At 42.7% G+C, this 26097-nt stretch overlaps 1 protein-coding gene across 5 annotated transcripts in view; it reads left to right on the top strand.

The window, feature by feature from the left end:
• The window catches only part of frmpd1b (FERM and PDZ domain containing 1b), an 84488-nt gene extending 64721 nt beyond the window's left edge, over positions 1–19767 (top strand). For all 5 annotated transcript variants that reach the window (XM_056244229.1, XM_056244230.1, XM_056244231.1 and 2 more), the window contains exons 10-17: positions 2702–2821; positions 4262–4398; positions 4488–4614; positions 5328–5420; positions 8873–9055; positions 12284–12428; positions 14169–15164; positions 16767–19767. In XM_056244229.1, coding sequence (XP_056100204.1) covers positions 2702–2821; positions 4262–4398; positions 4488–4614; positions 5328–5420; positions 8873–9055; positions 12284–12428; positions 14169–15164; positions 16767–19213 — 4248 coding nt within the window. In that variant the 3' untranslated portion in view covers positions 19214–19767. The remainder of the gene's footprint in view (positions 1–2701; positions 2822–4261; positions 4399–4487; positions 4615–5327; positions 5421–8872; positions 9056–12283; positions 12429–14168; positions 15165–16766) is intronic.
• Positions 19768–26097: the final 6330 nt, after the last annotated feature.

Here is a 26097-nt window from a genome sequence, read left to right as displayed (position 1 = left end):
ATCTTTCTTTTGCTGAATTTATGGACAGAGCTCTGTGGGTTTGTGGTTCTTCCCTCACAGTAACACCAGCTGATCCAAAAATATCTGAGCCAGCTCCTGTCATCTGCCCAGCCGAGCCTTCATCGCTGGTCCCGTCCAGCCCAGAGCTTCACGTCAGCCACGTCCAGCCAGAGCTTCACATCATCCACGGTCCTGCGCCAGAGACCGTCCAGCCAGAGACCGTCCAGCCAGAGACCGTCCAGCCAGAGACCGTCCAGCCAGAGACCGTCCAGCCAGAGACCGTCCAGCCAGCTCTTGAGGACGCAGTGCTACTTGTGGGATCCATGGCTGTTGTGTGTGTGTGGGCAGCACACACATTCATTTCAGCCCATGAATCCAGCCCTGAGCTTCCCTGGAGCCCTGCCGAGCCTGAGCTTCCCTGCACGCCTGCCGGGCCGGAGCTTCGCGTCACGCCGGCCGAGCCAGAGCCTTCTCCGCTGGTCCCGTCCAGCCCTTCAGAGTCTTCGCCGCTGGTCCCGTCCAGCCCTTCAGAGCCTTCTCCGCTGGTCCCGTCCAGCCCAGAGACCCCTTCGCCGCTGGTCCCGTCCAGCCCAGAGACCCCTTCGCCGCTGGTCCCGTCCAGCCCTGAGCTTCCTTCGCCGCTGGTCCCGTCCAGCCCAGAGACCCCTTCGCCGCTGGTCCCGTCCAGCCCAGAGACCCCTTCGCCGCTGGTCCCGTCCAGCCCAGAGACCCCTTCGCCGCTGGTCCCGTCCAGCCCAGAGACCCCTTCGCCGCTGGTCCCGTCCAGCCCTGAGCTTCCTTCGCCGCTGGTCCCGTCCAGCCCAGAGACCCCTTCGCCGCTGGTCCCGTCCAGCCCAGAGACCCCTTCGCCGCTGGTCCCGTCCAGCCCAGAGACCCCTTCGCCGCTGGTCCCGTCCAGCCCAGAGACCTCTTCGCCGCTGGTCCCGTCCAGCCCAGAGACCCCTTCGCCGCTGGTCCCGTCCAGCCCAGAGACCCCTTCGCCGCTGGTCCCGTCCAGCCCAGAGACCCCTTCGCCGCTGGTCCCGTCCAGCCCAGAGACCCCTTCGCCGCTGGTCCCGTCCAGCCCAGAGACCCCTTCGCCGCTGGTCCCGTCCAGCCCAGAGACCCCTTCGCCGCTGGTCCCGTCCAGCCCAGAGACCCCTTCGCCGCTGGTCCCGTCCAGCCCAGAGACCCCTTCACCGCTGGTCCCGTCCAGCCCAGAGACCCCTTCACCCTCTGGTTCCGTCCAGCCCAGAGACTTGTAATGACTCTGTCACTCTCCCCATTAATTTTTTTTGGGGGGGGCCATAGGCCCTCGCCATGGCCGCCCGAAGGGTCCTCACCGACATGGCCGCCCGAAGGGTCCTCACCGCCATGGCCGCCCGAAGGGTCCTCACCGCCATGGCCGCCCGAAGGGTCCGCACCGCCCTGGCCACGCCCACGTCCTGCTCCGCCATGGCCGCCTGCACTTCCTGATCCGCCCTTGAGGCTTCCCGTCCCAGTTTGGCCACGCCCTGGCCAGCCTTCAGGGCGCCCGCCCCCCCACCCCATTGATGTTCTACGGCGCGAGGTCGCGCCTTGTTGAAGGGGGGCATTCTGTCACAGTCTTCGTCTGCACCTGTCTGTCTTAGTCATCTTCACTACACTTCCCAGAATCCTTCTTGTCTCCACACCTGTATTCACTCCCTCAATCATCCACCTGTTCATCGTCTTAATCATCTGTGTCACCTGTCTTCACCTCATTAGTGTTCATTTGGACTTGTATTTAGTTTGCCTGTGTTCAGTCTGTCTTTGTCGGTTCTTGTAAATGTTTAGGTGTTTTTGTGAGTTTTGCTGCTTGTCTTCCTGCCTGTACCTGTTTGTTGTTTTGTTCATAAGTAAACCGTTTATATTGGAGCCTTTTTTGCCTCCGCCTGTTTCCATTCACACCACACCGTGACAATATTATACTGATTTGTGAAGGATCATTTGACACTGAAGACACTGACACTGGTGATGCTGAAAATTCAGCTTTGATCACAGGAATAAATTACACTTTACTATATATTCACACAGAAAACAGCTGATTTACACTGGAATAATATTTAATACTATAACAGATTTTTGTTGTATTTTTAATCAAATAAGCGCAGCCATGGTTAGCAGAAGAGAATTATTTTAAAAGTATTTAAAATCGTACCGACCCCAAACTTCTGAACGGTAGTGTAGGTCTTAAATTGAATTCATAATGGTCTTAAAAAGTCTTAAATTTGACTTTGTGAAACCTGCAGAAACCCTGTCAAATGCTTTCTTCACTGGATTCCTCTGTGTAGTGACAGTGCTGATGATGAAGATCGGCTTGTGCTGCATTGGTCCAAACTGATAAACGGTCCGTCAAACACACAATAACGAGTGGTTTCGTTCCGCTTACATTACATTTGCCATTTGATGTTAGGCGATGTTGTGGTCACGCCAGCGTCTCTTACATTATGAGTGCGCTTGCCACGCGTGATGCGCCTACATTTGAAATAACGAAATTTTGGTCGGCAGGAAAAATGGTCCAACGAACCGTTCGGTTCAAAAATGCGTACCGAAAACCGAACCGAAAGCCTCGTACCGAACGGTTCAATACGAATACGTGTATCGTTACACCCCTACATATAACTATAATTGCACCACTGGAGTTTGTATTAAAGCGCTGGTGGTGTTCCTGCTCTTCCAGGTGGTGCAGAAGAAGGATTCGCACGACTACAGGTGTCTGCTCCGGGTCTGCTTCATCCCCCGAGACCCGATGGAGCTCCTGCAGGACGATCCCGTGGCCTTCGAGTACCTCTTCCACCAGGTCACACTGCATTACTTACAGCTGCGACTGTCTCAAATATGGGGACAGTAATAAACACTCAGGGCCCTATTTTAACGATCTAAGCGCACGGTCTGAAGCTCACGGCGCAAGTGCGCTAGGGCGTGTCCGAATCCACTATTGCTAGATGGGAAAAATGGTCGGTGGTGCCGGTGCATGGTCTAAAAGGGTTGTCTCTATTCTCTTAATGAGTAACGGGTGTGTTTGTCCCTATTCTCTTAAAGGGTTAGTTCATCCATAAATGAAAATTATGTCATTAATGAACGAATTAGAGTTCGATTCAATCGAACCAAACGAGGCAGGTGTGAATACACCCTAACATATTCTACCAGGGCATATACTTTTTTGCTCACCAGCCACTGTGGCGAGTGGTTTCCCAAAGTTACTAGCCACTCCGCATTTTCACTGGCCACAATTTATACACCGATAGCATAGGGGAATAACTACCGTATAGATATTTTAATAGCATCTCATAATGGCAGCCGGTATATTAGGCTACTGTCACTTTAAGACCTGACGGACCCATTATACTGTGTTATAGCCAATATACTTTATGTGCTGCACTTTGGGTTTGAGCACAAAATCTGCAGTAATGAGTAAAATTATGCTCAATACGCGCAATCCCTCGCCAGATTCAAGCCTGAACCACCAACAATATTCATCCGGAGCAAATGAAACGAGTGCGTAAAGGGTTGTGTGTAACTCGCTGTCGGAGAGATTAGAGAGCGAGAACACACAGCTGGTGTCTTATCTATTCTGCGGAAGAGTTTCAGTATCGATATGTATCGAAAAATCAATATTACTGCCAACACTAGATTGCACTTAGTTTATTATTTCAGATGCCTTCTTAAAAGACTACAATTGAAAAATGTATATTATATAAAATCAACCTGCCAAAGTGGCTAATAGGAGTGTCTGTTACACGCCAACGCTGAAATACACACGCATTTGGCGGGTTGGCGGGTGTTAATATCAAGCCCTGTATACTACACATTACTAACGCGCTCTTTAAATAACCAAACAAACACTGCGCCACTGACTTTAGCCCAGGGTTCAGTCGGTCAACGGCTCAGTCTATTTCAGCTCCTCAAAATAGCAACGCTCCAACAATGCGCCTGAACACACACTCGTTCTCAGACCAGCAGCCCACGGGCGCACAAATAGGCGCACACGCATTTGCTATTTAAACAACGCGGCGCAGGGCGTGAAAATGAAAACTGCGTCGGGCTGAAACTAGCAAAACACACTTGCCACCGCGTGTGTGAGAGTGCCCATAATGTGTTAAATCCATCATGAAAACAAGTTATCGAATCACCGCAACAGTAGAAACATGAAAACATGTTCTAGTAGAGCTCAAAAACAACATCAAGACGTCATAGGTCATCTTGAACTCTAGTAACCATGTTGTGTGTGTGTGTGTAGAGTGTGGGAGATGTGTTACAGGAACGCTACGCTGTAGAGATGAAATGCAACACAGCGCTGAGACTCGCCGCTCTTCACATGCACGAGAAACTGGCGAGCTGCGGACAGACGACCAGAGCCTCTGTCAAGAGTGTTGTGTAAGAGCGCACGGATACACTCACAAATACTCCGATACATTATAAAACAGTCATTAAAACGTGTGTGTGTGTGTGTGTGTGTGTGTCAGTAAGGAGTTTGGCTTAGAGAGCTTCATCTCTCCCACCCTGCTGAGGAACATGAGAGAGAAAGATCTGCGGAAAGCCCTCAATCACCACATGAAGAAGATCCAGTCACTGCTAGAACCACGGCAGAAGGTGTGTGTGTGTGTGTTTCGATCCCGGTGGGGACTTGAACCTGAATGCACACAGACTCATGGGGACTCGTGTCACTGTGGACCTAAATTGAGGAAACAAGCTTATAAATCACTCAGAATGAGTTTTTTTGAGAATATAAAAATGCAGAAAGGTGTGTGTGTGTGTGAGTGTGTGCGTGTGTGTGTGTGTGATAAGCCATGCGGTAGATAAAAGATATAGATATATATATAAGTTTGGGATCGGTACAATTTTTAAGAGAAGACTTCTCAAAGAATCCTTTTTTTTTCTTTTTTTTTTTCAACACTTAATAATCATACATAATAATAATCATAAATGTGTCTTGAGCATCAGATCATCATATTAGAGTGATTTCTGAAGGATCATGTGACACTAAAGACTGGAGTAATGATGCTGAAAATTCAGCTTTGATCACAGGAATAAATTACACTTTACTATATATTCTATAGATTAAATAGTAATAATATTCAACAATATTACTGTTTTTATCTAATAAATGCAGCCTTGGTGAGCAGAAGAGACTTCTTAAAAACATTAAAAATCTTACCAATCCCAAACGTTTGAACGGCAGTGTGTATATTTCGTCATTTTTAAGAAGATGACATTTGATCAATCATACTGGGTTTCTGTGCCGAATGTCGTGCGCATCACACTGTACACACTCTCCGCTGTGAGCCTGTCTCTCGCTCCCTCAGGTGATTTCTGCGTCTCAGGCCCGGCTGGCCTATCTGACCCAGATGGCGGAGCTGATGTCGTACAGCGGGAGAAGCTACAGCGCCACCATGCTGGTGAGAGAGGTCCTGCATCTGACACACATGACCACATCTGCAGGGCACAGATATGCTGCGTTTATTTGCCTTTTTTTTAACCATACAAATACAGAAAGAAAAAAAAAAAGAAGAAAAAAAAACATACTTACAATGGTGCTGGGCGGAATGACCAAACTCCATATCAATGGTATTTTTCAAAATTATACCGATTTCACGGAATATGACGGTATTATTATTTTTTTCAAGCTCGACTGGGTTAGAATGCCTTATGAGTGAATATTGTAGAAAGGTTCCACGCTAGTATTAAAGGTGCTTTTCTACTAAAATGAATCCTTTTTTTATTGCCTGTGTGTGAAGGGGTTGTAATGACACATTAAAATGATCCACTTGTCGAGTTTTGCTATTACCTCTGAAGGCCAGTATTCCTATTTCTATGTGAAGTCTCCGGGTCGGATTTACCGCGAAATCCAACGGATGTGACGTGCACGCGCGCTCCCGAGCCTCTCTCCTTATACACAGTCTATTGTAGACGGTCAGGGAGTTACGTCTGGTTAAAGGCGCACGTTTTTGGGCTTATATCTCAGTCAATCTTTGATCAATATTCCCAAGACTCTGATCGTTCGTAGTGCTGGACGGGGCCTTTCGAACGAGCCCACCCCCGAGGTCCAACTCGCCCGGCTCCCCGAGTTATAGCCGTTCGAAATCGGGGGTCCTAGCGAACAGCGATCCGGTAGGGGGCATCCCCGAGGCCCGCCACTCTAGCGTTCGGGCAAGGGTTCCCCTGGGACCTCCTCCCCCGAATTTGAGCTCTCTGGGTCTTTGCGTTCCAGAGATACGAGCGATTTTCTTCTGAGATCGTGACGTCACCGGCGTCCGCAATTTTGCAGCGCGCCCGATGGTTTTCTGCTCATATCTCCGCGAAAACACAACCAAAAACTATGGACCTTATATGGTTCTTTTCAGCTCGACTAGATGGTCCCAACGAGCTCGGTGCTCGCCGAATCCGTCTAGTATTCGCCGAGATATTTGCGTAATAGACGGTATTGTCTATGAGTTCGAGCACGAGCGCTCTTGTAAAATTTGGTTGCAATCTGAAACATCACCACTAGAGGCCGCTAAAAGTTACGTAGAGCACCTTTAATACAGGTTTGCAGTGTTTATAAAGAGCGCCAGCAGGAGGCGCTGTAGAGCGGCAGAATCAGCGGTTTCCACGGTAACGGCTCATAAACACAGCTTTCTCAGGAAATAATAATAATAATTCATTACATTTATATAGCGCTTTTCTCTGCACTCAAAGAAGGGGGAATCTCCTCAACCTCCACCAATCAGGAAAGATTAAATGAAAATAACATCGAAACTTTAATAAAGACAGTAAAAGTTCCCTTCAAAGAAAGAAAGAAACACCTTGAATCACTTTGAAACGTGTGCAGTGCTCATGTTTATTCAACGATGTCAATGCATAAAACGAATTTCTATTCCACAAATAGATTTTCCAAAACGCCTTGTTGATTTTGTGAAACACTAATATAATTTGACAGCTATCAGTTATAGTTTAACCTATGCATCATTACAGTCACGCTTAGTAACACACACATCTGTGCATCACCAACGGTGTTTAAACGACATAGTATTGCGGTATATTAAAAATTCATATCATAACAAAAATAAACCCCGGTATCGGTGTGGACCGGTATACCGCCCAGCACTAACTTACAATACATATGTATATGTACTCATCCTAACATAAGAACATATTCTTGCGTGCACATGTACACACACATCCATAGACATACACTGGTCACCCGGTATAACCTATATTACATTCATGATCACATGATTCGATCAAATTCTGCAATACAATATGTCAAGGATTACACTTTTTTTTTCTCAGCCGATGTAATCTTTTCATCTCTTTTCAGCCACTTCCCCCAATATGATGAAATCCTATTGTAACAAATTGTATTCTTTAGGATAAACCCCTGAGATGCATCATCTCGTTTTCAAGGGCGTCCTAATACACAAAAGTTACATAACACAACAAAAACAACACACCACTACAAAATTTTTTTTTTTTTTTGCCTATAGCAATAATACATATAATCATAGATATATCATCTAAAGCAATTACAAGAAGTTTCAAAACATAAAAACATTTTTAAACATAAAATGAAGTCAAAGATCGTACATTTAAAGGTAAATTATTCCAATCTGCAGGAGCCTTAAACCTTAATACTTTCTTCCCAGAAACTTTCTTAACTAAAGGTTAGTTTAGTGTCAGCTAGAATTTGTTTTAATGAAAAGGTCAGAGTTTCTATATTGTACACATCATTTACAATTTCTTGTCATATATATATAGATGGTTTGCTTGTGATGGCCTTCTTACTAGTTGCCAGTAATATATTAAAGAGGCAGATGTCCTTCTGTTATTTGCGAAGGAGAAATGCACGAGTACATTGTTTTAAAGTTACACTCAAGATTCCTCTTATTGCATTTCTCTATTCAGATCCTGCCAATAAAAACGAATAACGTTACAGTCCCAAAAGATGTGAAAATGGTCAGCCATTATATTTGCACATTTTCTCCAGCCTTTTGATTCCCAGTTTGCATATATTTTACTGGGGGTTATGAAGAACCTTATTGCATTTTTACAAGCAAATTTCCTCTCTTTTTTTTAAATCTTTTTTTTTGGAAGATAATGTTACGCTGGATAAAATCTTGTCAAGCATCCTCCCATTTTCAAGGATATTAATTTTGATCATGTTATATAAGCTGGCTGTTCTTGGCGGGAAGAGATTTGGATAAAATAGCAGCATCTTTCGCAATGGCATAAAAATAAACCTTGAAATGAGTGATTCATTAAAAAGACCTTGCATGCTCATATGATTAGTTCGTTCATGAATCAGTTAAATAAGACCTATTCTACTGTTTTCCACATTCATCTTCAGTGTGTGATGTTGCAGTTTGATCATGGGTTCTTCTCTATATCAGTGTCAGTGTTTCTGAACTCCTGAAACGCCTCCATTGTAGTCTTGAGTTTCTCCCGGGAACGAACACGTCACAATATTCCTCATTATAATAATTAATACGCAGAATAAAGGGGCGGGGCCTGGTTGAGTTAGTTAGTAGTGTGTTAAACTGGTGGTTATGGAAAGGGGCGGGACATTTTCCAAACACACTTGAAGCGCTCGACCAATCACAACACACTGATCCAGCCGACCAATCAGAGCACAGTGTGCTTTTCAGAAGGAGGGGCTTCATAGAGACAGGAAGTAAACAGAGCGTTACTGACAGACTGGGAAGAGAGGAGCCGCAACAATGGAGAATATGAGGAGAATAATCAACATTCAAGCAGGAAAACCTGTTCTAGTAGAAACAAAATCAAGACTTTGTAAAAGGGGGTAATATGACCTCTTTAAGGTTATCTATATCCTTTAAATATTGATGAACGTTGGAGTAAATGTGTCTTACAGCTGCAGGACAGGGAGTCGTTGGTGAGTTTGCTGGTGGGAGCGAGATACGGGATCAGCCAAATACTAAACCACCAGCTCAACATGATCTCCACCATCATTGACTTCCACTACATCACCCGAATAGAAGTGCTCTCAGAGTCTGACAGAGTCAGCATGGTGAAGATTTACCTGCAGGACATCCAGGTGTGTACACGTCTGCCAATAGATTCAAATTAACAGAGTTAAAGGGATAGTTCACCCAAAAATGAAAATTAGGCTATGAATTACTCGCTCTGAACTCCTAGGTGTGTATGACTTTCTTCTTTCAGACGAACACAATCTGAGTTATATTATAAAATAGGGGTGCGCCAAAATATCGATATGGCGATATCTCACGATATTTACTCCCGCGATCGATTCTCGATGCGCTCTTGCCAAGTATCGATCTTAAAAGCCGTTATAAAACGCTCTATTCATTATCCGAGTTGACTGGATTTGACTAGCTTTCATGAGGCACACACGCAAAGTCTCTCGCTCTCTCCCTCTCTGCCGTGCTATGTATGTTATGCGCGCAGTAGGCTGTTCTGTCTCGCATGCGCGCTCTAGATTCCGGGAGATTTGAACTAATTTGCGGGCATCAGGGAGACGCTATCATTATGCGGGAGACTCCCTGAACTTACGTGAGACTTGGGATGTCTGACTTTGCAAAAGTCCACAAAACGGGAAACACGACCACATGCACAGACACCTCACGCGGCATCACCCGGAGCTCTGTGAGAAAGCCGTGGTTGGTGCTGGCTCGAAGCCGACACACCCCGGCGTAAACATTTTTATTACTACTGATTGCAGCAATGTTACACTAAAATAGTGTCTGTGACTTTTGTTGCAACTGATAAGACACAAGTTGTTTTTGTTATTGTGTTTCATCCCAAAAAATAAATGGAGATTAATTTTCCTAATTAAAAAAAATAATTTATTTCTTAAAACATGATATATTGTGAGTTATTACTGATAATATGTCGATTATCGCAGTATCGCCATATCGTGATATTATCGGTATCGTGAACAATGTATCGCATATCGTATCGTATCGTGAAGTACCCAGCGATTCCCAGCCCTATTATAAAATGTCCTGGCTCTTCCAAGCTTTATAATGGCAGTGAATGACTGTTTCTGTTTTGAAGTTCATAAAAGTGCATCTGCCGGAAGCCAGTTATTTTAGTCGATAAAGTTTTAAATATGGATATTTTTCTTACAGCACTTTATGATGGACAGATGCACTCTTATGATGGACAGATGCACTTTTATGATGGATAGATGCACTTTTATGATGGACAGATGCACTTTTATGATGGATAGATGCACTTTTATGATGGACAGATGCACTTTTATGATGATAGATGGACTTTTATGATGGACAGATGCACTTTTATGATGGACAGATGCACTTTTATGATGGATAGATGCACTTTTATGATGGACAGATGCACTTTTATGATGGACAGATGCACTTTTATGATGGACAGATGCACTTTTATGATGGATAGATGCACTTTTATGATGGACAGATGCACTTTTATGATGGATAGATGCACTTTTATGATGGATAGATGCACTTTTATGTTGGACAGATGCACTTTTATGATGGATAGATGCACTTTTATGATGGATAGATGCACTTTTATGATGGATAGATGCACTTTTATGATGGATAGATGCACTTTTATGATGGATAGATGCACTTTTATGATGGATGGATGCACTTTTATGATGGATAGATGCACTTTTATGATGGATGGATGCACTTTTATGATGGATAGATGCACTTTTATGATGGACAGATGCACTTTTATGATGATAGATGCACTTTTATGATGGATAGATGCACTTTTATGATGGATGGAATCACTTTTATCATGGATAGATGCACTTTTATGATGGATAGATGCACTTTTATGATGGATAGATGCACTTTTATGATGGATAGATGCACTTTTATGATGGACAGATGCAGTTTTATGATGATAGATGCACTTTTATGATGGATAGATGCACTTTAATGATGGACAGATGCACTTTTATGATGGACAGATGCACTTTTATGATGGCCAGATGCACTTTTATGATGGATAGATGCACTTTTATGATGGATAGATGCACTTTTATGATGGATAGATGCACTTTTATGATGGATGGAATCACTTTTATCATGGATAGATGCACTTTTATGATGGATAGATGCACTTTTATGATGGATAGATGCACTTTTATGATGGATAGATGCACTTTTATGATGGACAGATGCATTTTTATGATGAATAGATGCACTTTTATGATGGATAGATGCACTTTAATGATGGACAGATGCACTTTTATGATGGACAGATGCACTTTTATGATGGCCAGATGCACTTTTATGATGGATAGATGCACTTTTATGATGGATAGATGCACTTTTATGATGGATAGATGCACTTTTATGATGGATGGATGCACTTTTATGATGGATAGATGCACTTTTATGATGGATGGATGCACTTTTATGATGGATAGATGCACTTTTATGATGGATAGATGCACTTTTATGATGGATAGATGCACTTTTATGATGGATAGATGCACTTTTATGATGGATGGATGCACTTTTATGATGGATAGATGCACTTTTATGATGGATAGATGCACATTTATGATGGATAGATGCACTTTTATGATGGATAGATGCACTTTTATGATGGATAGATGCACTTTTATGATGGATAGATGCACTTTTATGATGGATAGATGCACTTTTATGATGGATGGATGCACTTTTATGATGGATAGATGCACTTTTATGATGGATGGATGCACTTTTATGATGGATAGATGCACTTTTATGATGGATGGATGCACTTTTATGATGGATAGATGCACTTTTATGATGGACAGATGCACTTTTATGATGATAGATGCACTTTTATGATGGATAGATGCACTTTTATGATGGATGGAATCACTTTTATCATGGATAGATGCACTTTTATGATGGATAGATGCACTTTTATGATGGACAGATGCACTTTTATGATGGACAGATGCAGTTTTATGATGATAGATGCACTTTTATGATGGACACATGCAGTTTTATGGACTTCAAAACAGAAACAGTCATTCACTGCCATTATAAAGCTTGGAAGAGTCAGGACATTTTTTAATATAACTCCGATTGTATTCGTCTGAAAGAAGAAAGTCATATACACCTAGGATGGCTTGAGGATGAGTAAATCATGGGCTAATTTTCATTTTTGAGCGATCTATCCCTTTAAAATGCTGAAACTGGGCCTTCAGAACATACAGGTGTGGAAAAAACCCAGGGACAGAAATATGTTTTTATCTCTCCTTTCAATATATATAAACTCTCAGACCATCTCTTTCTCCTGCAACTTCCAGCCTATAGCCCTGTTAATGGAGTCCGTAGCAGCGAAAGACCTGTCCTGTCTCCTGGCCGGATACTGCAAACTGCTGGTGGACCCAAACATCAATGTTTTTCGCTGGGGACCGAGACCTAAAATGCGACGCATTCCGGCGGAAGAAGGTAGGAGATTTGGGAGGGATGTGTCATTAAATGATATGACCTTTTTTTTTTTCTCTCTTGCACTGTCGGGACCTGTGTAATTCCAAGTTTTCTGAAGCCATTAAAGTCGCACTGTAGTCAATAATTTTATCCCTTAATACTCATCTTTGATCACCAAAATGACATATTTAAATGTTTTTTCCTTGAAATGTTTTTTTCCTACATGCCTTAAAATATCTTGAATGTAACTCGACACCCTTGCCTCATTTAGTATGCGCGGTTCTATGAATATGCAAATGAGCCCCGCCTCCACTCACTCACTCAGCTCAGAGATCCACTGGTTGACGATCACACGTTGATCTGATTGGTTACAAGGTCGTTTGTTACGTCAGAAACACCAGCGATTTCAAACCGTGTTTTTGAGACAGAAAATACTCAGCAATGCTGTCGACTTATGAATTTACACATGGTTTGTCTTAAAGCACACCACATACACACATAAACAACATTAAAAACTGAATTTTCACCACAGGGGGACTTTAAATTGCTCCAAGATGTTGCAGTGTTCCCGTTTGAAATGCATTATCCTAACCTGGGTTTTTGTTTAAAACAACTGTATTTTGCTGGGGTTTATTGGTGATTTTGAATGGTGTAATTGAAACCTCTGAGGAAAAAGGCTAGACAGATATAGATATATAGATATTTATAGTTATTCTATAGAAATTCAAAATTGATCAAGATAAAAAACAGTATTGGTATCGGATTGGCATCGATATCGGCAGATACCCAAGATTGCGATATCCGTATCGAACATAAAAAAGTGGTATCGAGTCATGCCTAATATAAACAATACTAAAACAACACTGAACGGGATGGCTTGGTTGTCCACAATTTGCTACCCAGCACAACAGCGTAAAAATAGAAACCAAGCAAGAGACAAAATGCTCGCTGCATGTTTGCTTGCATTTACTCAAAAAAGTACAGTATAGTACAGTGATGGTGTCAGATTGTGTTACTTTGGAATACCATGTAAATATCAAGGTACTTGAATTTCAGTAACATTGTATATTTCAAAGTGCTTCTATTAGGGATGCACCGATATGAACATTTTGACCGATACCGATAATAACCGATAATTATTTATATTTGAAAGCTGACAATCTATATATTGGCCGATAAATCTAAATCCAAATTTGTATATAGTTTTTAAGAGCCTGATTACTCACTATGTCCCAAGCACACAATTATAGTGTTCCCATTATAATTTTATGTGGCCTATATGACAGATTTGCACGTTGCACTTAACTGTATTTTCCTTTTCAAAGTGATTCCAATCATATTTCAAGCAATTCAAAAACATCATGGCGAACAGTGCGCATCTGAGGTGTCTCAGCTGAAGGAAATAATACATTATTTATCGTCTTTAATATATTGGCCAAATTTTCTAATCTGGCTGATAACGATAACATTAAAAATGAACATATATCGTCCGATACCGTTATAGTGGCCGATATATCGTGCATCCCTACTTCTATGTATACCATAGTACTACCATGAATCTTGATATACACATTGTAACCCAGTGTATCCAATAAGCGACAGTGTGTATGTCAAGATTCACAAATTTTACGAAATGTCTTTTTTGCAAGATTCTTCCAATCAGTTGTATTTTTTGTATGCATTAAATTGGTTATAAAACAGATTCACTTGTACATTATATCATACTAAATACTATATAAATTGTTTAATGTGTTGGTTTAGGGTATGTTTCTCGATGTGGGAGCGATTCAGAAGACTGTTCAGAGGATGACTATGCCATGGAGGGACTGCTGGACACTGAAGACACTATATCCACTCATACAAATGATGGAACGGAGGAAGGAGAGGAAGCCGAGGGGAAAAGCGAAGCGAAAGCAGAAAGAGTCAGAGTGATTGTAACACATCCCTTTTTAGAGGATGAAGGAGACGAGGCGAGCAAGACAGAGTCTGTTGGAGATGAGGATTACGCCATGAGAATGGACGCCCTTTTGGAGACTGGATGGTACACGGACCCTCGGGTCAACAGCAGCTTTTCCAGTTTGTCCAGTAACTCGTTGAATGCACTAGAGGAGAGTATCAAGGCAGCCATTGGTGGGCTTGGCCATATGGATGCCTCTCTGGAAGAAAAGCCCAGTTCCGGTCTTGTATCTGGGGCCTCGAGTCTGGATGTCCATCACCCTTACCTCTTAGAGGTGTCAGAGCGTTTGCATGAAAGGGGCAGTTCAAACAAACCCGGACGGCCTTGTGACCTGACCTACGATAATCACTCAGGTATGTGCTTCTCTGAACTCTCCCAAATGTCAGACAGCTTGCCAAGTCCGCCTGCGGCCAGCGACGATGCATTGAGCGAGGAGGACGATGACGATGACGGTCACATTTCCACCATGTCAGCAGAATTTGAGGCAGTGTTAGCCTCCTGTACCGCTAACAGCATAAATGCTAAGTTAGCAGGAGTGAACTTTCAGGCTCTCTTCACCAGGATTCACAACAATCCAGCATGTAGACAAGAGGGAAACAGCTTCCCAAAGAACCAGGCAAATGAAGCTAAACCACAGGGACCATCTTCAAAAATAATAGCACAATCTGTGCTGAAGAGAACTGTGCCCTCAGATGTCCCTGAAAAAACAAAGGGCTCTAGAGACAGTTATTCATCGGAGGATGAATTTTATGATGCCCAAGATCGATTTACCCCTCCCATCACAGACCAAGGCCTCACAGGTCAGTGAACCATCTTTTTTTTTACCAGAAAACATGTGCATTCTGTAGAGGACTGTTCAAGGTTCAATACAAGTTAAGCTCAATCAACAACAGATGAACGCACTAGAGAAAGTCGTTTTGACTGGTCCCTCCCAAAAAACAAGCTAAAATAACTGTTATGTTTGTAAAGGATCAGCTATATGAAATATTAATAATCAATAATAACTTGTTATTATTAATTATGAATATTTGGGGTCAGTTAATTGGATTAACTTGACATGGCTAAATTAATCTTACAATCAATTAATCAGTTTGTTCAACTAGCTCTTTGATTATTCATTTATTCTAAGAAACAGTTACCTTCCATGGCAACAGAAGAATAGTCATTTCTTAGCTTATACAGCGCTTTGAGCTTGTAGCAAAAATCTAAATCGTAAAGGGACTCCGTATTGCAAGCGAATCAGAACCAAATACATATTATGTACAAGTTTTATTAACTAAATCATAAATAAACTAAACAAACATATGTGCATATATGTACAGATACACATAAATACATAAATAGGTAAGGGATAGAATGAGATTGGAAAGGAGAGGGAACGATGGGGCAGATCCATCTAACTGAGAAGAACCAACAACATTTCATTTTCACATTTCATTGAATTGAATACTTGCATTTGTAGTGGGAACAATTCTTGAAGTTGTGGACAATTGAAGTCGTTGACTGGCGGGAGTTTTATCTGGGGGAGATTTTTATGACTCTTTGTCCAAAGAGTTCAAAACAAAAAACTTCACCCTTTTTCTGTTCAGTAATGATCAGATAGATATAACAAATCCACAGTGCATTCTAAAGGAATGTGATGTACATCAAAGTGTGAGTCATTAGGTGAGGATTAATTAGGTAGGAGACATGATACAGGTGAGGTTACATTGCCCGTTGGTAGGTTGTACAACCAAATACATACCAATCAAATACATACCGTAGGATTATATATAATAGTACTTAAAAGTACACAAAACATTAAATCATTCACACAGTTTCTGGGAGGCATATGACTAATGCAGCAAAGTTTGTATTAAAGAGGGTTTCTGTCTTCCCATTGTCTCTTTCTTGCACATGTGGCCACATTCCTTTTTGAGGTCATAAAAGTCTGTTATCAGTCTCAATGTAACAGGACACCCTGGTTCTGCCAGTGTGTTTGTTTCATTTGGGCTGTTAGTTTTGGAGTTTCATAAACCTTTGTATATAATGAATAATTAGTGTGTGTCTAATTGGTCCATACCCTACATGTTAAAGCACTTGAAATTAAACGTGGCCATACACTTGGAGGGTTTAAAAGCAGAAATGTAAAGCTTAGTATTTTTTGCAAAGGCACTTCTCATTTAAAATATCTATTATTTCATTTGTAAATTTGTCTAAATTATTTTTGCATTTATTTTACACAAAGCACATTACTTTGATTTTTGCTGAGTAATGAGTCAAAATAATGTAATCAATATTGTCACAATTATTACCACAAGTATTGAACCTGGAACTTTCCTTTAAAATGTTAAATATCTAGGTTTTTATTGATGTTTTTTCATCAAACGTACAAGTCTCTCATACCTCTTCTTCTTTTGCAGAGAAAAGCTCAGATTCTCAGAACATGCATCCTTCGCTTAGCATTTATGACATCAAGGTTATTGTGGACGGGACAAAAGCTCCTGAATCCAGAGATAGCAAGGAGGAGGACAGTGCAGCAGCAGAGGACCTCAAAGAAAAACCTTCACTTGCCAACCATGTCACCCCTCTGATCCCTGAGTCTAAAAACCCTGAATTGGAGGTCCATCAGCCCTCAATGATTTTGCCCCCTAAACCTACACCTGTGGAGCCTAAACCTTTCTCTGCTAACCACTCTACGGGTCAGAAAGCCCAGCACTGCAATGGGGACATCCCTGGCCGAAATGCTCACCTTCTGGAGATGGAGCCAGAAACCATGGAGTTTAAACCAGTCACGGGGCCTGGACCACCAATGTCTTCCTCACTAATTACTGCTGTACGCCAATCTACCCTTCCCCAGCAGAACTTAGTAGACCTGGAGACTCTTCAAAATGGACCCAGACCTCAAAATGGAATATCTGACCATATCCCGGCCTGTCTAGAAAATAAGACTACTCCAAATCTTGTGGATCTTGAAGGACTTGATAGTCAAGACATTAAGCCAAGTCAGAAAGAGCCAACAAATGCCAAAGGAACAACTGAATTTGGGAAAATAACAGCAGACAAAAAGGGTCCTCTACAACAACGATCATCAGACTCCCTTGAAACTATAAAAACAGAAAATAAAGTCTTCCTGATGAACACAAAGCCCCCAATTCCTCCCAAGCCGTCATTCATTGTTTTACAGCCACCCTCAAAGGCAGTTGATGCCCAGTTACAAAAACCTGAGGAAAAGGCAAAGGTTCCCCCTAATGGTCTTTCTCTACACCCCTGGTCTCAGAGAAATGGTACCAGTACTTCCCCACCCTCTACACTGAGTAAGGGTGTTTCTCTTAGTCATGAGAACCTAAGAACTGAACTAAAGGCTAAAAGCTCTACAGTCAAACCGACAAGTGCTTCAACCACTCCTACCCCATCTCCATCTCCCTTACCTTCTCCCTCAGTTCAGTCTGTAAATATTGTTCCTGAAGATCCAACTCAAACCGGGACTAGTTTCCCCAGCAGAACAGGCTCGTCCGGACGTCTGTCTGCCACAGCCTTGCGTGGAAAAATTCAAGATATGCCCTGGTACCTCACCCGTTCCCAAGAGATCTTGGGGACAGTAGCACTCAGCAACACTATTTCATCAACAGGTAATAAAGCAACCAATGGGACAGGTGTGAATCACGAATTAAAGGTATCCCCCAAGGCCACTTCAGTGCCATCTTTGATTGACTGGAAAGAGAAAGATGCTGAAGTAGTCATTGTGAAGCTCAAAGACGGACCAGAGGAAGTGTCCACAACTCCTGTGAAGGACACCAATGGGAAACCTCCAATGTCGTCAAGCCATCCTGACCTAAGGCAAAAATTGTCCACTGAAGCCCCAGAGTTGCACCGGCATTTTGGGACCTGCAAGTCCGAACAACCTCAGTCACATAAAGACAACCCTTCAGAGATTCGACTTGACAATGCTTCCCCTTTGTCCTCCACAAACCGTGACGCATGTGGCTGCCATACAGTCTACGCCAACTGTTTCAGCGGAGATACAGAGGACAACTGCGGCTTTGACGATGATCTGACCGTATACGAATTCTCCCGTCGAAACCAGATCAGTAAACCACCTCAACCCACTCCAGGTGCCTCCCCTGCAACCCTCTCTGGTCCCTCTCCAAATGTCCTATCCCTACTCAGAGATTCCCCTCGTCCCTTATCCACATCCTCAGAACTCAGTCCACTCCTGATCCCGCCCAGACCTCTGGAATCTCTGACTCTAGACCACTACGGACCAATAGATAATCCCCTCAGCTTTCTGCAAGGCCGCCATTATGTTACCAGTCAGAAAGGTGCAGGGCTTAAAGACGGCTATGCCTGTTTGCAGCGAGACATTAATGAACTTCTTTTAGTGTTGAAGAAAGGACCTTCTACTGTACACCCTCTAACCCACAAGGGGGAATGCAAAAACGACAACGTGAATAGGCATTCGCTTTCAGAAACCGAGAGATGCCTGGTCCAGACGGAGGCACGAAGGTTGGCATCGGGATGCCAGAGAGCCACACGGGTAGGATGGGCACCTGACGATGCTCTTCTGTCACTCGGAAACAGCTTTGGAGCTCTAGTGCAACTTGCCTCAACCTGCATGCGAGTTCCCTGTTCAGACTGCGGAGGATGTCATGGGGATATTGATGCAGACGAGGCGCTTGGGAAGCTTGAGGAGATCGTGGACCTGTATAAGGAGTTTGTAGGTGCTGTAGAAACAGCAAGAGAGGGCGAGGGTGTCAGACTCTTGGCCAAGCAGTGTACGGTTCTCATCTCAACAGTCTTCTCGCTCACACAACTGTTTCGGACACGGACACCAGACATAGACAATGGAAATGTACCTCTGAACTTTTAAACTGTACCTTTCGGGACCCTCTTAAGGGATCGTAGAGTGGGAGCAGAGAATTGTAGTTAAAGTAGCGATGCCTTTCTGGCATCTAAAAACTGATTGTGTGCTGGCACACAAGAATAATAGTAAGTGCCGTGAACACACACACAGTTAGCGAACTAACAAGTGAGAACTGTTACATGTTAACCTGTTTGTCTTGCCAAGTCTCCCTATAAAACGTACTGGAATTATGCATTCGGACATAGCTATTTTCTAACAGTTCTTTAATTCCTGATGTATGTACAGTCTGTAGTATGTATTTATTTTTTACATACAGTATATGTGCACCGTGGTTTCTAACTTGCCATACCTGCATTTTGTTTGTTTTGGGTGTATGTGAATCCCTACCTCTTGCTCTAACTGAGATAAACAGTGTTATGAAGCTTCACTTGTTTTCACATTTAGTTTAGTTTAGTTGTGCTGCTCTTTACAGATTGAAGGAACAAAGTGAACAGACACCCCAGACAGCAACATAGTATCGGCCCACATCCGAGCCGTGTGGAATCCATGTGTATCAGATGTGGGCCGGATCTGGGCCGTGTGGAATCCATGTGTATCAGAAGTGGGCCGGATCTGGGCCGTGTGGAATCCATGTGTATCAGAAGTGGGCCGGATCTGGGCCGTGTGGAATCCATGTGTACCAGATCCGGCCTACATCTGGGCCGTGTGGAATCCATGTGTATCAGATATGGGCCGGATCTGGGCCGTGTGGAATCCATGTGTATCAGATATGGGCCGGATCTGGGCCGTGTGGAATCCATGTGTACCAAATGTGGGCCGTGTGGAATCCATGTGTACCAGATGTGGGCCGGATCTGGGCTGTGTGGAATCCATGTGTACCAGATCCGGCCTTCATCTGGGCTGTGTGGAATTCATGTGTACCAGATGTGGGTCGAATCTGGGCTGTGTGGAATCCATGTGTATCAGATATGGGCCGGATCTGGGCCGTGTGGAATCCATGTGTATCAGATATGGGCCGGATCTGGGCCGTGTGGAATCCATGTGTACCAAATGTGGGCCGTGTGGAATCCATGTGTACCAGATGTGGGTCGAATCTGGGCTGTGTGGAATCCATGTGTACCAGATGTGGGCCGGATTTGGGCCATGTGGAATCAATGTGTACCAGATGTGGGTCGAATCTGGGCCATGTGGAATCAATGTGTACCAGATGTGGGCCGTGTGGAATCCATGTGTACCAGATCCGGCCTACACCTGGGCCGTGTGGAATCCATGTGTATCAGATATGGGCCGGATCTGGGCCGTGTGGAATCCATGTGTATCAGATATGGGCCGGATCTGGGCCGTGTGGAATCCATGTGTATCAGATGTGGGCCGGATCTGGGCCGTGTGGAATCCATGTGTATCAGAAGTGGGCCGGATCTGGGCCGTGTGGAATCCATGTGTACCAGATCCGGCCTACATCTGGGCCGTGTGGAATCCATGTCTATCAGATGTGGGCCGGATCTGGGCCGTGTGGAATCCATGTGTATCAGATATGGGCCGTATCTGGGCCGTGTGGAATCCATGTGTATCAGATATGGGCCGGATCTGGGCCGTGTGGAATCCATGTTTATCAGATATGGGCCGGATCTGGGCCGTGTGGAATCCATGTGTACCAGATGTGGGCCGGATCTGGGCTGTGTGGAATCCATGTGTACCAGATGTGGGCCGTGTGGAATCCATGTGTACTAGATCCGGCCTACATCTGGGCCGTGTGGAATCCATGTGTATCAGATGTAGGCCGGATCTGGGCTGTGTGGAATCCATGTGTACCAGATGTGGGCCGTGTGGAATCCATGTGTACTAGATCCGGCCTACATCTGGGCCGTGTGGAATCCATGTGTATCAGATATGGGCCGGATCTGGGCCGTGTGGAATCCATGTGTATCAGATATGGGCCGGATCTGGGCCGTGTGGAATCCATGTGTATCAGATATGGGCCGGATCTGGGCCGTGTGGAATCCATGTGTATCAGAAGTGGGCCGGATCTGGGCCGTGTGGAATCCATGTGTACCAGATCCGGCCTACATCTGGGCCGTGTGGAATCCATGTCTATCAGATGTGGGCCGGATCTGGGCCGTGTGGAATCCATGTGTATCAGATATGGGCCGGATCTGGGCCGTGTGGAATCCATGTTTATCAGATATGGGCCGGATCTGGGCCGTGTGGAATCCATGTGTACCAAATGTGGGCCGTGTGGAATCCATGTGTACCAGATGTGGGCCGGATCTGGGCTGTGTGGAATCCATGTGTACCAGATGTGGGCCGTGTGGAATCCATGTGTACTAGATCCGGCCTACATCTGGGCCGTGTGGAATCCATGTGTATCAGATGTAGGCCGGATCTGGGCCGTGTGGAATCCATGGGCCGGATCTGGGACTCCTGTTGCTGTCTGGGACTCCACTAATCCCTAACAGTAGATGCTGGGACAAAACACTAAAAACCCCAAATACTTATGCAGTAGCGTCTCACCAGACTTTCCAAAGGACTTTCATTTCATTCAGTCAACAATAGGTTTTTCTGACTGTAGAATGAGAGTTGATGGCAATAGAAGTGTGGCCGTTTGGGATTTTTGTAACTATGTCGGCGTGTCAGGTTTGGCTTTTGATGTTCGTTTTTATATTGGCTTATCAGCTGACTGTTAACCACAGAGATTGGTGTGGTCCAAAGACGTAATAGCACAATTGGGGCGTGTTTACACAACAACGTTGTCACCATGTTACTGTAGCACCCGTAAGCAATCCCACCGATAGCCAAACCACTCAATTTCTCACTCTTCCCCCATTTTTGACTATGCAAGCTTCACGATTTGTATCCGAAATTTTCCACATATTATACTTTCTTACATTTTATACATATCAAAATAATTTTCAATTTGTTGTAAATCACTAATGTTTTCACTTTAGAGGACTTCCCTGGCAAACCTAGGCCTTATATTTAATCTTGGAGGATCGTTGTGAACGTTTTTTTTCGATTGCATCATTATGCAAATGCAGCGTATATATTTATTTTCCCTTCTGTTTAATTTAAACAAAAAGGTTTAGGAAATGTTGTTCCTTACACTTTTGTAAGTGGTGAACAGCACCATATTTAGTAAACATTATACATACATAAGGCCAGAAACGTACTCCACACAAATATGTGAATGCAAGTGCTTCTAATGACACCAGCGGCCTGTACCACGATGGTAATTCAACAAACTCAGGGTTGCAGGATTAGTTTTGAGTTGACAAAACCAAACCAATCCAACCAGGCTTTGTTGGTACCATGATGCTGATCATCAACTCTCTCTGTCAGCTCAGGCTTTGATCCTGAGTTTAGGAGTGACATCATCAGTAGCGAACAGCCAATCACATGCTGAGAAAGAGTGTAACTCATTCAAAACGAGAGAAGCAGCGCAATTCACTTTTTAAATAATTAAGAATTTAAACAAATTTACATGTTTACTGTGAAAGAGGACAACTAAAAGAAAAGGTCTCGCTACTGTATATCAGTGCAAGTAAAAGTACTTGATAAAAGTATAGAGAGAATTGAACATGTAGTCAATTTATAGCTTTATCTATCGATTCTAAAGCGTATTTATATTACCTTTATATATTTATTAATTTAAACTCTGCGTAATAATAATTGATGATCTAAAATTCTACGTGTGATCGATTAAGGGTATAATAATTACATAATACATCTAAATCATACAAAATTAATATTTTTTTTTTTTAGCATTACTAACAGCCAGACGATTTTGTCTTTATAAATCATTTGCTGTAGTGAGCTTTAATGTGGAGTGGAAACAGGTGGAGTGACTTTATCGCATCAGACATGTGACACTTTGCTCACAGCCGATTGGTCCAAGTTCGGTTTGAGACCTCTCACCTGGAGCATCACCTGACCCGGGCCAGCTAGCCGTGGAGCGTGAGTTACTATGGCGATGAACACGCTAAACGCCAAACCACTTTCATAGTGCTAAAACCCAGGGTTGGTGCTAACTAAACTGAAACACACCTGGCTATCCACCTAAACCGGCGTCATGGTACAGACCCCTGCTCAATTTCATAGCGTAATGCATAACATTGCATAACAAAAAATGCCCTTTTAGCATCATTGCAGGAGGTGCCCTAGCGAACATTAGCGTAAACGGCCTACTATCATGGCTGAGCAACCGTTTGAAGAGAATCTTGCTGAGCAAGTTATTACAGCCAGCAACCAGAATAACAACAAATCTGACATCTGAAGGAAACTCTATCACTCCCTGGGTTTGTTTATGCAACAGAACACGTTAAGTATGTTAGCTGGAAGCGCATACTTGCTCAACCAGTCATGTGTGCATTTCGGTACTTGCATAGAGTATGTTTCAGGTCTAAGAACGCTTATTTAGGATTTGTATATCACAAAAATATGGGTAACGCTTCCTTTTACAGTACAGTTCTTACTGGCTAATATAAGGTAAGTACATGGGTTAGGGGTAGGTTCAGGGTTAGTACCTAGTTATTACCCAGTAATTATAATAAGTACATAGTAAGTACATGGGTAACAGGACTGTAAAAGGAAGCATTACCAAAATATGATTGGGGAATTCATTAAAGATCTATACTCTGAGCATATTCAGTTGCCCTGATCTGATCTCAGACCAGTATTATGTGGTATAACAGTCAAGGGTTAAAATTTCCAGATCAGGTTTAAAAGTGCAGCTTCCGTCCAGAACACATAATTAAATCACCCAGATCACATGACCAACCTGAGGTCAATGGATGAATTATGACATCATCCTCGTTTAGCTTAACTAAGTTACTTGCCATCTGGAAGCAATTCTCTAATGTCAAGAATATCACCCATATTAGACACTCCACCCCCCATTAAGCAAACACACACACACACACACACACACACACACTGCCAGATTGTGGTTATCAAGTCAGATGACGCAAAGCTAGTTTGCATCGAGAGAAAAGTCATGAGAAGGAAAGAGACACATATGTAATGTGTTATTATTCATTCTTTTCACAGAAATTACTTTCATATCGAACATCAGAGAGCAAACATGTTTCCGTATGAAATCTTCCTGTAATATGAAGGTCCTATGAACTGCCTTTGCATTTGTAGCAAAAAAAAAAAAACTGCTTGTAAGGACCGTGTGTATTCTTGAGACATGTTGTATTGCCTTTCGAAGTGCACAAAACTAAAATCTCTGAGTCTATGTGTGAATATGAAAGCAAACTTCTGGATGAAATGAGAAGGGACAATCGAGAATATGCTTTGCATTCCCGATAATAAAGGTTTGATTTTGAATGACGATTGCTATGGAACGAATGCATTATTATTTTTTCTTGTTTTGCTTTTTTTTTAAATTTTCTTTAGGCAACATAATTTCTGTTGATTTTGCGGTGAAATATTACCGTTATTGACCCGTTTTGTGAGGTTTGCATGTTAATAAATCGCTGCGTGATTTTGAATGTTTATTTGGTTTTATTCCCAAAGCTCGTCACATCTGTTATTTTGAAATATTTTGTCTTTTATGAGTCTTTATGTCTAGTTTCTGAAACCGTAAATTGTCACACTGTATTTGCTTTTGAGTTCGCAGGAGATTACAGATTAGGCCTTGGATTAAACTCAGTCGAAGACTTTCACAGTTCAAACCGAGGTAATGATGGGATTGAGCTGTTTACTGGCACACACACACACACACACACACACACACACACACACACACACACACACACACTCGCTGTGATCCGTGGCTGTGAGACAGAGGGAATTACTAAATGTAGGAACACTGAAAGATGTTTTTGTAGCTTTTCTATTGTAAATGTGTCATATATAGGAAACTGTGCTTCAGGTAATTTTACACTCAAAAACATCATCCACAAATATTAGACATAAACTAGATGTACGGTTTAGTCATTCTCGATGAAAATTCAGAATGCAATTCTTTACATTACATGCAAAGTGAGATATTTCAAGCCTTTATTTGTTATAATTTTGATGATTATGGATTACAGCTTATGAAAACCCCAAAGTCAAAATTAGAATATTGTGAAAAGGTTTTCATATCTGTAATCCATAATCATCACAATTATAACAAATAAAGGCTTGAAATATCTCACTTTGCATGTAATGAGTCTATATAATATATTAGTTTCACCTTTTAAGTTGAATTACTGAAATAAATGAACTTTTGCACCATAATTTTTCGAGTTTCACCTGTAGGACCTTTTCTTCTATGAGTTTAGGAGTTGTTTCACAATTGCTGTCTACATAGGCAACTACCTTTTAATACAGCAACTCAGAACGAACCATGTTCCCAGTGACTGAGTCGGAGGAATCTTAACCACACAAGTAAAGAAATATGCAATAACTATCCAGCAGAAAGGAGGGAGATTCAAACTGAAATTGTGTACAAGATATGTAATATAATCATTACTGTAGTAATCTAGTCAGTAAAGCTGCTTTGAAATGGGTGTATATTGTGAAAAGCACTATATAAAGACCTAAAGAATACGTCTCCTCGAATCACATGCATCCACAAGCTTTAATACATAACATTTATACCCATAACACACCTGATAAGACACAAATATTAGGCAAAATAGTCAATTTTATTAGACTGAAATTAAATATATTCCTCAACACCATCTTCTTGTATTGATTGTTTTACACTGTGCTTGTAATGCATTATGGGATTGCCACTACTGTGAAGGATTCATCTTGCATTTATGGCATTTGATTTTACTGTAAAAATAAAAAATAAGCAGAACTTTAAGTCATAACGTAAAAATTTCAGCCGAAACAAGATATTACGCAAGAACAAAAAAAACTTATCAATTGAGAACTGATTAATGACGGGCAGAAAAACA

This window comes from Rhinichthys klamathensis, unplaced genomic scaffold (assembly GCF_029890125.1).
Source record: "Rhinichthys klamathensis goyatoka isolate OS25496 unplaced genomic scaffold, OSU_Roscu_1.1 h1tg000947l_1, whole genome shotgun sequence".
Classification (NCBI taxonomy): Eukaryota; Metazoa; Chordata; class Actinopteri; order Cypriniformes; family Leuciscidae; genus Rhinichthys; species Rhinichthys klamathensis.
Note: the sequence above shows the minus strand (reverse complement) of the source record. Positions and strands in the feature narration are given on the sequence as shown.